The sequence below is a fragment of the Tupaia chinensis genome, unplaced genomic scaffold, assembly GCF_000334495.1.
Source record: "Tupaia chinensis unplaced genomic scaffold, TupChi_1.0 Scaffold143921_1, whole genome shotgun sequence".
Lineage (NCBI taxonomy): Eukaryota > Metazoa > Chordata > Mammalia > Scandentia > Tupaiidae > Tupaia > Tupaia belangeri.
In genome coordinates, this window is record NW_006203772.1 from 1390821 (window position 1) to 1403821 (window position 13001).

Below are 13001 nucleotides of genomic sequence, written 5' to 3' on the forward strand. Positions count from 1 at the left end.
TGTCTGTCTGGCGAGCGCATGCGCCCTATAGCAAAAACCTCTAAAAAAAATAATAATAATAATAATAAAAATGACAAATAAAATTAAATATATATTAATTTTCTGTAATCATACCATAAATCTGATGGAGACTGCATTTCTCTGGGTTTGGGTGATGGATATTATTTGATATTTTAACTTTTTTTTCTCTTTTCTGTTGTTAGAACATATTTGGTTTAAAAAATTGTAAACAGTACTTTGATTTTCTCAGATACAACATAAAAAGAGAGGAGAAAATAATGTTTCATGGGACCGGCAGTTAGCATAATGGCTATGTCGCTGGACTCCCACGTAGTTGACCGCAGTTCGAGTCCTGGACCCGGTGGCTTAAACTCACGCCAGGCGCGTGTGCGTGTGTGCCCAAGATCCCGAGAGGAGAATGGAGGAGAAGGGATTGCGGCATGGCCACCCCCCCGGGGGGTGATTTCCTGCTTTCTGTCTCTCTGTCTCTCTCTCTCTGGTGAGCGCACGTGCCCTATAGCAAAAACCTCTCAAAAAAAAAATAATAATGTTTCATAACCATATTCACATTTTATTTATTTTAAGAACTATTTATTTAATTTTATTTATTCATTCATTTATTTTAATTTGACCAGAGAGAACACAGGGCGGGGTGGGGGAAGAATGAGAAAGCAAGCCACCAGGTCCAGGACTCGAACTATGGTCGGCCTTAAGGGAGTGTCACACCTGCTGGCCCCCCCATATTCACACTTTAAATAGAGTATCTTCTGATGACAAATGGACTCAAAGTTTTCTTTTATTAGGGAAGAAAATCACAACATTTCTCTTATTTATGTATGTCTCTTAACTCAGTCTGTTTGAACAAAACAGGCTAGATTTTCTTTTCAAAGAGTTATTTATTTTATTATTATTATTTTAAATTTATTGTAGGTACATATGCTCACGTGAAAGAGAGAGTGAGAAAGACAGAGAAAGTAAGAAAGCAGGCTGCTATGTCCGAGACTCAAACTGTGGTAACCCATGTGGGAGTTCAGCACCTTAACTACTACGCTACCTGCTGGTCCCCAGGCTAGATTTTTTTTTTTTTTAATAATTATTTATTTTAATTTGACCAGAGAGAGAGAGAGAAAGTGAGAAAACAAGCCACCAGGTCTGGGACTTGAACTGTGGACAGCCACGTGGGACTGTCTAGCACCTTAGCCACCCCCCAGGCTAGATTTTAATACCAAGTCATATTTCTGTTTCCCTAAGTAATAGTTGCCTCTTCCAACCTTATTCAAGCCCTTCTTGAAGGGAGAGGAGACATCAGTTTGGAGCACTTACATATCTTAACTAGGATTTGTAGGAGAAAGGTGGTGTTTTTATAGACTCGTTTGGGGAAAAAACCTATAGCCTGCTCTGCTGTTTCTTAACCTGCCACTCTGTATTAAATGAGCAGAAGTAACTTCAACTTACATTCATCCTGATTTCATTTGAGTCAAATATTGAAGGATATAGTTTGTTCTTGATATAAGCATTAATCTTATTATTCTTGAAGTAAAATTTTTAAGAAATTCTTTTTTTTAATAGGTAACAATATAGAATGATTACATTTTTTGTGCAAGATTTTGGGAAAATAAAAGCTTTTTTTAAAAATGAAGACTATTATACTACAGTACCTTCGTTATCCATAGTTCACTTTCAGTGGTTTTATTACCCACAGGCAACCATGATCTGAAAATACTAAATGGAAAATTATACAAATAAACAATTCACAGTTTAAAATTGTACACCATTCTGAGTATCATGATGAAATCTTGGGCTTTTCCACTCTGAATGTGAATTATACCTTTGTCCAGTATATCTGCATGGTATATGCTATCTGCCCATTAGTCACTTAGGAGCCATCTGTGTTATCAGATCATAGAAACCTATATATGCAGTTTGGTATCGTTTCAGGCATCACTAGGGTTCTTGGAATACATCCTCTACAAATAAGGAAGGACTACCATACAGAGATAGAAGAACATCTAAATTTCATTGTTTCGTTTCTGTCTAGAAGCACTAGGGAGAACTTTGTTAACCAAGAGCAATATTTAAGGGTGCTACTAAGTGCTACTAAGCATAACTAAACCAAGAGTTTCTTTTTCCAGCGGGACATTTACTGACCCTTCACAGAATAAAGTCTTATGACTAGGAATTAGTGCCTTAGTTGATGAAAAATACAGAGAACCATACAGGTTGAGTGTCCCTTATCTGAAATGCTTGGGACCAGAATTGTTTAGAATTTTGAGGGTTTGGGGATTTTTTGTTTGTTTGTTTGTTTTCAGATTTTGGAATGTTTGCATATGTATAATGTGACATGTGGACAGTGGGACCTAATTCTAAATATTAAATTCTGTTTCATGTACACTGTGAACACATAGCCTAAAGAAGTAATTTTTTAAAGAATGAGTTTATTTAACTTTTTTATTTATTTATTTATTTTGACCACAGAGGGACAGAGTGAGAGAGAGAGAGGAAGAGGGGGTGGGGGGAAAGCAAGCTACCAGGTCCATGACTTGAACTGCTGTTGGCCATGTGGGAGTCCAGCGCCCTTAACCACCATGCCACTTGCTGGCCCCAAAAGAAGTAATTTTATACTATATTCTTATATTGCAGTATTTTGACTGCAACACATCTCATGAGATCAGGTGTGGAATTTTTTACTTGTGGTGTCATATTGGCTTTCAGAAGGTTTCAGGTTTTGGAGAATTTGAGATTTTTCAGATTAGAATGCTCAAGCTGTAGTTAATATTATTACAAAAGGGAAAACTTTTTCCTAGACAAATGTTTAAATTTGATTATACATACATTTTTTTGCACACTGAATCAACCTATTGATACCTAGGATTATTTATATTAAGATAAAATAATTTCAACCATAGTTCTGCCTCAGAGTTGGAAATAGATATATTCTTACTTCTAGGCTCCACTAATGTATATTTTATAGAAATTTATCTTGTTAAAACTTAAAACACTGGGGCCAGCAGGTGGTGTGGTGGTTAAGGCACTGGACTTCCCACATGACCAATCACTGTTTGAGTCCCAGACTAGATGACTTGTTCTCTCTCTCTCTCTGGTCAGATTTAAAAAGAAAGAAAGAAAGAAAATCTCAGAACTAGCAGATAGCGCAATGGTTATGTCACTAGTCTCCCACATAGTCAGCCCAGACAAAGTGGCTTAAAACTCAGCTGAGTGCATGTGTTTATGCCCAAAATCTCAAAAGGAGAGTGGAGAAGGGATTGTGGCATGGCCATCCCCCCCAGGGGGATTATTTCTCGCTTTCTGTCTCTTTCTGGTGAGTGCACATGCTCTATAGCAAAAACCTCTCAAAAAAAAAATACGCTAGGTGTATTGTTGTGTCATGTCAGTAAAGGGACTTTATATCCACTACACCTAATTCATAAGTAATTTAATTTTTTGTCATGAATTCATACAGTAACCAAAGCTCATTTTAACACTTATGAGTTGGAACCATCAGATGGCGTAGTGGTTATGTTACTGGATTCCCACACGACCAACCACAGTTCGAATTCCAGACCCAGCAGCTTGAAACTCACATGAGGCGTGTATGCATGCATGCCCAAAATCCCAAGAGGATATGGGATTGCAGTGTGGCCATCCCTCTGGGCAATAATTTTTCGCTTTCTGTCTTTCTGTCACTCTCTCTCTCTCTGCTGTGCACACACGCTCTATAGCAAAAGTCTCTCCTAAAAAAAAAAAAAAAAATTGGGATCAGCAGATGGTATAATGGTCACATCAAACTCATGCCAAGCACGTGTGTATGTGTGCCCAAAGTCCTGAGAGGAGACTGGAGGAGAAAAGGTTGCAGCGTGGTCACCTCCCTGGGGGGATTATTTCCCACTTTCTATCTCTCTGGCAAGCACACATACTCTGTAGTCTAAAACAAAACATCTGTCTAAAAAATTTTATGAAAGTCACTAAATTTGCCAGGAGATTATTAATATTAGTTGAAGTCCTTTGTTAAATGATTTTTTGTTCTGACAAGTGTGTGCGTTCACCCAAAAGAGAGAGAGTCAGGAAGCATCCCCCAGGGAGGATAGCCACATTGCAATCTCTTCTCCATTCTCTTTGATTTTAAGCACATATACACATGTGCCTGGTGTGTTTTTCAAGCTGCCAGGTCCAGAACTCAAGCCATGCAGTCAGCCATGTGGGACCCAGCTGCCTTAACCAGTAGTTGGCTTGATAAGTGGATTTTTTATGTTATAATGTTTTATTATTTTTAAAGATTATTTTATATATTTATGTATTTATTTATTTAAATTTGATGAGAAAGAGAGAAAGCTGCCAAATCTGGGATTCAAACCATGGTCAGCCATGTGGGAGTCCAGTGCCCTTAACCACCATGTCACCTGCTGGCCCCCTTTAATGTTTTTGGGGTTTTTTGGAGAGGTTTTTGCTGTAGGGCATGTGTGCTCGCCAGAAAGACAGAGACAGACAAACAGAAAGTGAGAAATCACCTCCCAGGGGCATGGCCACACACAGTCCCTTCTCCTGAATTCTCCTCTCGGGACCTTGGGCACACGCACATGCGCCAGGCATGAATTTAAGCCACGGGGTCTGGGACTTGAACCTTGATTGTCTACATGGGAGTTCAGCGACATAACAAACCACTTAGTCTGGGACTCAAACCGCAGTGGACTACATGGGAGTCCAGCAACATAGCCATTACACCAACTGCTGTCTCCCCTCCCCACCCCGTTCTAATGTTTTAAATTAGAGTCATTAGAGTTTTTGTTGCAAAAATACATACTCCAATGGTTTGGCCCAATAGCTAAGTGTAAAAGTACCTACAACCCTACAATGTGACCTTTCTGATTTTCTTCCCCCTTTTTGTATCCTTTATTTTTATGTAAACAACCATTAGGTATACCAAATGTCATACATTAAAACTTAAATATTATTGGGTGGGACCAGCAGTTGGTGTATGGCTCCGTTGCTGGACTTCCATGTAATCGACTGCAGTTCAAGTTCCGGACCTGGTGGCTTAAACTCACGCCGGGCACGTGTGCGTGCGTGTGTGCCCATGATCCTGAGAGGAGAATGGAGGAGAAGGGACTGCGGCGTGGCCATCCCCCATAGGGAGTGATTTCTTGCTTTCTGTCTGTCTCTCTCTTTTTTTTTTTTTTTTTGAGGGTTTTTTTTTGTGGGGCGGTAGACAGAGAGAGACATAGAGACAGAAAGCAAGAAATCACCCCCCAGGGGGGATGGTCACGCCGCAATCCCTTCTCCTCTAGGGATCTTGGGCACTCACGCACACGCACCCGGCATGAGTTCTAAGCCACCGGGGCCGGGACGCGAACTGCGGTCGACTACATGGGAATCCAGCGACATAACCATTACGCTAACTGCTGATTCCCCTCTCTCTGTCTTTCTTGCGAGCACACGCGCCCTATGGTAAAAACCTCTCCAAAAAAAAAAAAAACCTTAAATATATATGGAGCTGGCAGGTGGTGTGGTAGTTAAAGACACACTAGACTCCCACATGGCCAACCATGGTTCGAATCCTGGACTTGGCAGCTTGCTTTCTCACTTTCCCTCTCTCTCTCTCTGTCCCCCTCTGGTCAAGTTAAAATGGATGAATAAATATAATACAGTTTAATAAAATTTATTCTTTTTAAAAAATGGCTTTTACAAAGAAAATACAATTAAAAAAAAAAAACATAAATACATGTATGGCGGCTCCGGGGCCTGTTGTTTAAAGTAGCCACATCCCACATTGCTGATTGCGCAGTTTGAATCTTGGACCTCGTGGCTTGAGGAGGAACATAGTGGGCACGTGTGTGTGCATGCCCAAAAGGAGGGAGGGAGAGATGGACGTAACTAGATTGGGCCATGAACATTCCTCACAGAGGATGTTTTCTCCTCTCCCTCTCTGTCTTGCTCTGGCAAAAACATGTGCCCTCTAGCAAAAAAGAAATAATAATAAAAATAAACTTATATATATTGCTGGCAGGTGGCGTGGTGGTTAAGGTCACTGAACTCTCACATGGCCAACTATGGTTCAAGTTCCAAACCTGGTGACTTGCTTTCTCTCTTGCTCTGTCCCTCTCTGGTCAAAATGAAATAAATAAAGTTAAATAAAATAATTCTTTTTAAAAAAACTTAATATTCATTTTTTTTTCTTCCTAGTCTAAAGAACTCCAGATAAAAAAGCAGTTTCAGGACACCTGCAAAATCCAAACAAGGCAGTACAAAGCGCTAAGAAATCATCTATTAGAGACTACACCAAAGAGTGAGCACAAAGCTGTTCTGAAACGACTCAAGGAGGAGCAGACCCGGAAGTTAGCCATCTTGGCTGAGCAGTATGATCACAGCATTAATGAAATGCTCTCTACACAAGCCGTGAGTTCGCATCGTGTAGACAAAACAAATTTAGTGCTCCTTTCCCTCAGCTACCTAAGTGGAGTCTCAGTAATTAAAATTTTATTTGGAGATAGTAGTTCTTTAGCTTGGGAAATAGTAGTGGTAGTCCATATTCTCCCTGCTGTCATGGTTGCTTAGAAATATCATGATGCATGTAGAATTTGCACTGTTACATGTAGACATGAGATTCTGAATAGGCTCCCTGCTGGCACAGATCCCAGCAGCTTATCAAGGTGGAGGGGCAGCTTTAGTAAGCAGTGGGCAAAAAGGACTATATTAGGAATCCAAATGGTCATGTTCAAGTGCAGGATAATAAATATTTTAGGCTTTGCCAGCTAGGAGACAAAATTGAGGATGTTATGTGGGTAATTATATAACTGTTTAAAGTGTAACTATTTCAAACTGTGAAAACCATTCTCTTGCTAGTGAGATGTAAACAAAACAGACAGTTGCACAGATTTGACCTATAGGCTATAGTTTGCTGGTATCTGTTCTATAAGTATATCCACTAGAAAAGAAGAGATTCAGAGTTTTATGTCACTTAATCAGATTCTAGATTTTTCTTAAGAAAAATATGGTTATTCAAGCATCCTTCAAGTAGCTTGTGATAACTTTATCTCCATAATGCCATCATTGGTTACTGTGCCTTTCTTTTTCAGAGATGTTCACTCCAAGATACAAGAGAGAACAATTGTGTAACCTACAAGAGTAGTCTGTCTTCTGTCCCTCTTCCTCCTTTCTATAGGTCATAACTAGATAGCTCACAGTAGGATATGTCTGTTTTCTTTCTTTTTTTCTCTCTCTCAGCTGCGTTTGGATGAAGCCCAGGAAGCAGAGTGCCAGGTTTTGAAGATGCAGCTGCAGCAGGAACTGGAGCTGTTGAATGCATATCAGAGCAAAATCAAGATGCAAGCTGAGGCACAACATGACCGAGAGCTTCGGGAACTTGAACAGAGGGTCTCTCTCCGAAGGGCACTCTTAGAACAAAAGGTATTAAGTGATAGAAGAAAAATAATTGTTCTAGATCTGCTTTTAACAGAAGTATTTTTATAAATATATTTTTATATGAACAGAAATTACATTAGATTTCACAGTACCATATTTTCTTCATTGCAGTTTTGATATTTTTTTCATCTGTATAATTACTGATTTTATTGCAAATTTTATAATGAACTCTGAAAAATAAGGGAATATAATTAAGTAGTATTTGCTAGAGAAAAGATAAGGGGTTGTATGAAGATGGTCAGTTGACTTGTGAGAGTAGTGACTCTGGCTCCATGTTCCTTACTTCTTTTGTGAACCTAGCTCTACCTAAGGAGGTTGAAGAAAGACAATTTCCAGTTTTCAGTGTAATGAGGTGTGCTTCTATGTGTGTGTGTGTGTTAGGGTGAGGTTGATGGACAGGTGTTAAGAGATAGAGGAATGGCGTTTGTTATGAGAAGTGGTAGAATAGCAGTTGTATGGGATTCAGAGCAGAGTTTCACAATTCCTGAGTCAGAAGTTCCCAGTAGATGAGATAGTCTTAGGTTATCCAGTGGGCCTTGTTAGTACATTTCTTCCTAAAGTCTTTATTATTTCTGGACCACAAGTCTATAGATTTTCTTGTTTATTATAGTTCTTTTTAAATAATTATTTATTGATTTAATCCATTTGTTACTCTTATTTTTTAGTATGATCACACACAGAGAGAAAGAGAGGGAGAGAAAGGGAAAAGTGAGAAAGAAGCCACCAGGTCCAGGATTCAAATTGCGGTCAACCTTGTAGGAATCCAGCACCTTTAACCACCATGCCATCTGCTGGCCCCTGTTTACTATATTTTTTGTGACAAAAATAAAATGTCATTAGGGGACCAACAGATAGCGTAATGGCTATGTCGCTGGACTCCCACGTAGATGAACGTGGTTCGAGTCCCAGAGTCCCGGACCCTGTGGCTTAAACTCACACCAGGCGCATGTACGTGTATGCTCACAATCCCGAGAGGAGAATGGAGGAGAAGGGATTGCAGCGTGGCCATCAGCCTGGAGGGTGATTTCTCACTTTCTGTCTCGCTGTCTTTCTGGCGCGCGCACATGCCCTATAGCAAAAACCTCTCCAAAAAATAAATAAATAAATAAAATGTCATTTTTAAAAATTATTTATTTTACTTTTTTTTTTTTTTAAGTTTGCTGTAGAACATGTGTGCTCACCAGAGAGAGAAAGAGAGGGAAAGTGAGAGAGTTAGCCACTAGGTCAGGGCCTCAAAGTATGGTCAGCCATGTGAGAATCCAGCACCCTAACTACCGTTTTTTTTTTTTAAGGATTTCTTTTGCCATAGGGTGCATGTATTCACCGGAGAGAGAAAAGAGACAGTGAGAGGGAAAGTGAGAAATCACCCTGCCCTTTGGGGGAGATGGCCACACCACAGTCTCTTCTCTTTCATTCTTCTCCTGAGATCTTGAGCTCATGTGCCTAGCATTATTTCAAGCTACTGGATCTGGGACTCAGACTGTGGTCAGCCATGTGGAAGTTCTGTACCTTAACCATTACACTACCTGCTGGCCCCAAGGGGTACTTGCCTTTAAAAATTATCTCAATTATGTTTCTAATTTAAGATAGGAATGGTTAGAATTTTTTTTTTTTTTTTGGAGAGGTTTTTTTGCTATAGGGCATGGGCGCTCGCCAGACAGACAGAGAGAGATAGAGAGACAGAAAGCAAGAAATCACCTCTCAGGGGGGATGGCCACGCCGCAATCCCTTCCCCTCCATTCTCCTCTTGGGATCTTGGGCACGCATGCACACGCACCCAGTGTGGGTTTTAAGCCACCGGGTCCAGGACACGAACCGCGGTCGACTACGTGGGAGTCCAGCGACATAGCCATTACACTAACTGCTGGTTCCAGAATGGTTAGAAATTTTGAAAAAAAAATTTTTTCTGAAGAGGTTTTTGCTATAGGGCGTGTGTGCTCATCAGACAGACAGAGACAGAGAGATAGAAAGCGAGAAATCACCCCCCCCAGGAGGGATGGCCACGCCACAATCCCTTCTCCTCCATTCTCCTCTCGGGATCTTGGGCACACACGCACACATGCCCGGCATGAGTTTTAAGCCACCGGGTCCAGGACACGAACCGCGGTCGACTACGTGGGAGTCCAGCGACATAGCCATTACACTAACTGCCGGTCCCGAAAAATAATTTTTTCTATACATGAATTCCCTAAATATGTGTGATTCTAACCTTTGTATTTAAAATTCAGTTCAAAATTCTGTCTCTTATACTTCAAAATTATCATTTAAGGGACTACTAAAGACTGGACCCTTTAATTCATTCTGTGTTGCTGGACTCCCACATAGTTGACCACAGTTCAGGTCCTAGACCTGACAATTTAAAACTTATTCTGGGCACATGTGCGTGCATGCCCAAGATCCCAAGAGAAGGAATTGTGGCTTGACCACAGGAGGTGATTTCTTTCTTTTTGTCACTCCATCTTTCTTCAGTGAGTGCACGCGCTATATAGCAAAAATCTGTCTAAAAGAAATTATCACTAAAAGGAAATTGTATTATTAAAAAGTATTTTTAAAATTTTTAGTAAAGGTTGAGCATTCCTAATCTGAAATCCAAAATGCTTCAAAATATAAAACTTTTTCAACACCAACATAATACCAGGTAGAAAATTCCTCACCTGACCCCATATGATGGGATGGCCTCAAAATGCTATAATACAAGAATATCGTATAAAATTACCTTCAGACTGTGTATAAGAGGTTTATGAATCTTCAGTGCATTTCACATTTAGATTTGGATCCTATTCCCAAGATGTCTAATTTTCTTAAATACATATTCTGAAATTTTATTAAATCCTTAAATACTTTCAGTTCTAAGGATTTTGGATAAGGGATATTTAATCTGTATGTCAAGAATAGTAAAGCATTTAAGGCCAGCAGATGGTATAGTAGTTAGGTAGCCAGACTCCTACATGGCCAACGACAGTTCAAGTCCTGGTCCCAGTGACTTGAAACTCAGGCCAGGCACACATGGCTGCGTGCCCACAATCCCAGGAAGAGAATATAGGAGAAGGGATTGCAGTGAGGCCATCCCCTCCGGGGGGTGAGTTCTTGCTCTCTGTCTCCCTGACTCGGGGGGGGTTGATTTCTCACTTTTCCTCTCACTGTCTCTGTCTCTCCCCCTCTCACTGTTGAGTGCATGCACCCTAAGGTAAAAACCTCTAAAAAAAAGTGTTCTGAGAGACATATTTATATTATAGATGTATGGTTGAAATTTTAGCTCCACCTAGTAGTTCACAGTTAAACAGTGCCAGTTAACCTCTTAGGTATTGTCTCTTTTCATTATATGAACCAAAGCCTGCATATTATACAAAGCTTAGTAAAATGGCATAAACCAACAACTGTTGGCGAAGGTGCAATTTATTTATTTATTTCTTTTTTGTCACAAATAGGACTTTTTATTTGTCACTATTAAAAGTCTGAATTTTAAACAGATTCTTGGACTGGTGGTTCCTATCCATCAGCTTGTTCAACTTTGGCACCCGTCTCATCCCCAGTAGCTTTTCCAGAGCTACTACCTTCACCATGAAGCTCCATGAGTTTTCCCAATTCAAACTTGGGCGTCTTCAGCATTTTGACTTTCCTGACAAAGACATCGTGGAGAGGGTAGATGGACTGGCAGGCCTTTTCTATGTCTTTTCTGATGCTGTCTGGAATCAGTTTATTGACCACTTCTTTCAAGTCATTTGTCTGCACCTCCCGGGTCATGATTTCCACCATCTTCTTCCGGATTTGGCGGACCTGCTGATGCTGGGCATAAGAGGTCTTCCGTATCTGATTGCTGCGTTTTTTAGTAAACCCAACACAGAAGAGACACAGCAAATAACCATCGGTAGTCTTGACATCAACATGAGCTTCAATCATGGTCTGCCATTTTTTGACCATGGAACACATTTTGTCACGGGTGAGATCCATGCCATGGAAGTTAGTCAGGCAGTTTTTGCCCTGAACGTCCTCAGTAATTAGCTTGAATTTCCTAAATGCAACTTTGTCATTCTGCAGATCTGCAAGGCTCACTTCAAACACATGGCCCTTAAGGCCATCGGACGCGATTTTGGTTCCTTGAGTCCTGGTAACCAGTGTCTTCCCAATATTTCTTATGTTGAACATAGCAGGTGCTTTCACGTCATACCAATCTTTTTTAGAAAATGGATCAACCACTTTCTTCTTGGCTCCCTTTTTGCCACCTTTCATAAGGCGCTTATTCTTGCCAGCCGCCATGGTGCTACTCAGAGAGCCAAAAGGATTTTTTTTTTTTTTTTTAAAGAGGAATTATTTTTTGGGACCAGCAGTTAGCATAATGGCTATGTCGCTGGACTCCCACGTAGTCAACAGCGGTTTGCGTCCCAGACCCAGTGGCTTAAAACTCACGCCGGGCGTGTGTGCGTTGTGTGTCCAAGATCCCGAGAGGAGAAAGGAGGAGAAGGGATTGCAGCGTGGCCATCCCCCCTGGGGGGTGATTTCTCGCTTTCTGTCTCTCTGTCTCTCTCTGTCTGGCGCACACATGCACCCTAAAGCAAAAACCTCTCAAAAAAAAAAAAGTGGAATTATATTTTATTTCCAGAGGCATGTGTGCTTATCAGAAAGAAAGCACCCTCCCTCTTTGGGGGGTGGTCACAATACAATTTCTTTTCCTTAAGGATTTCAGGCACACACACGTGCACACCTGGCCTGTTTTTTAAGCCACCAGGACCGAGATTCAAATCATGGTCACTCATATGGGATCTGGTTCCCTATGTGCAGGGTTTGATCACTGAACAATGAGGCTGACTCTGCAGTAGCACTCTTGTACATTACTAATGCATCTTTCAACCAGTTATGAGGTTTTATATATTGAGTTTTGGAAATGTTAAGTATTTAAAACTTGGAAAATTTATTCTGAGGGGAAAAAAATCCAAAGCATAGGAAAAACAATACACATACATGGGTTAATTATAACATGTCTTATAGTAGTTTAAAATAACCTAAACATTTAAAAGAGAGGTATAATTAAGTAAATATGGCCAGACCACTAATAAATTTTTATTCAACCATATAAATGATGCCTGTAAAAATTGTATTAATATGAAAAAATTCTTACAGTGTGTTGAAAAACTAAATTTAAAAAGATTAATTGGTGGTATGGTGTTAAGGGTGCTAGACTTCCACATACATGGCTGACTGCAGTTTGAGTCCCGGACCTGGTGACTTGCTTCTTTCTCACTCCCCCTTACCCCTCACTCTGTCCCTCTTTGGTCAAATTAAAATAAATAAGTAAATAATAAATAAAGTTAAATAAAGTACTTCATTAAAAAAAGATGTTATACTTAAAATGAATTGAGGTAATGTTCATAGTAGCTATATTAATACGATAGATTCCTTTTTCTGTTTTTTTTCTTATAATGTAATTTGTATTACTTTGATTCTAGAACAGTTCTTTTTTTTTTTTAATAGAGGTTTTTGCTATAGGATGCGTGCACTCGCCAGACAGAGAGAGATAGAGAGACAGAAAACAAGAAATCATCCCCCAGGGGAGATGGCCACACCACAGTCCCTTCTCCTCCATTCTC

At 40.2% G+C, this 13001-nt stretch overlaps 1 protein-coding gene across 4 annotated transcripts in view; it reads left to right on the forward strand.

The window, feature by feature from the left end:
• The window catches only part of TAOK1 (TAO kinase 1), a 191186-nt gene that overhangs the window by 154272 nt on the left and 23913 nt on the right, over window positions 1-13001 (forward strand). For all 4 annotated transcript variants that reach the window (XR_001369549.2, XM_006165471.3, XM_027767110.1 and 1 more), the window contains 2 exons: window positions 6178-6390; window positions 7219-7401. Coding sequence is in view for 3 of the 4 variants with exons in the window: in XM_006165471.3 (XP_006165533.1) it covers window positions 6178-6390; window positions 7219-7401 (396 nt within the window). In the remaining variant the exon portion in view is untranslated. The remainder of the gene's footprint in view (window positions 1-6177; window positions 6391-7218; window positions 7402-13001) is intronic.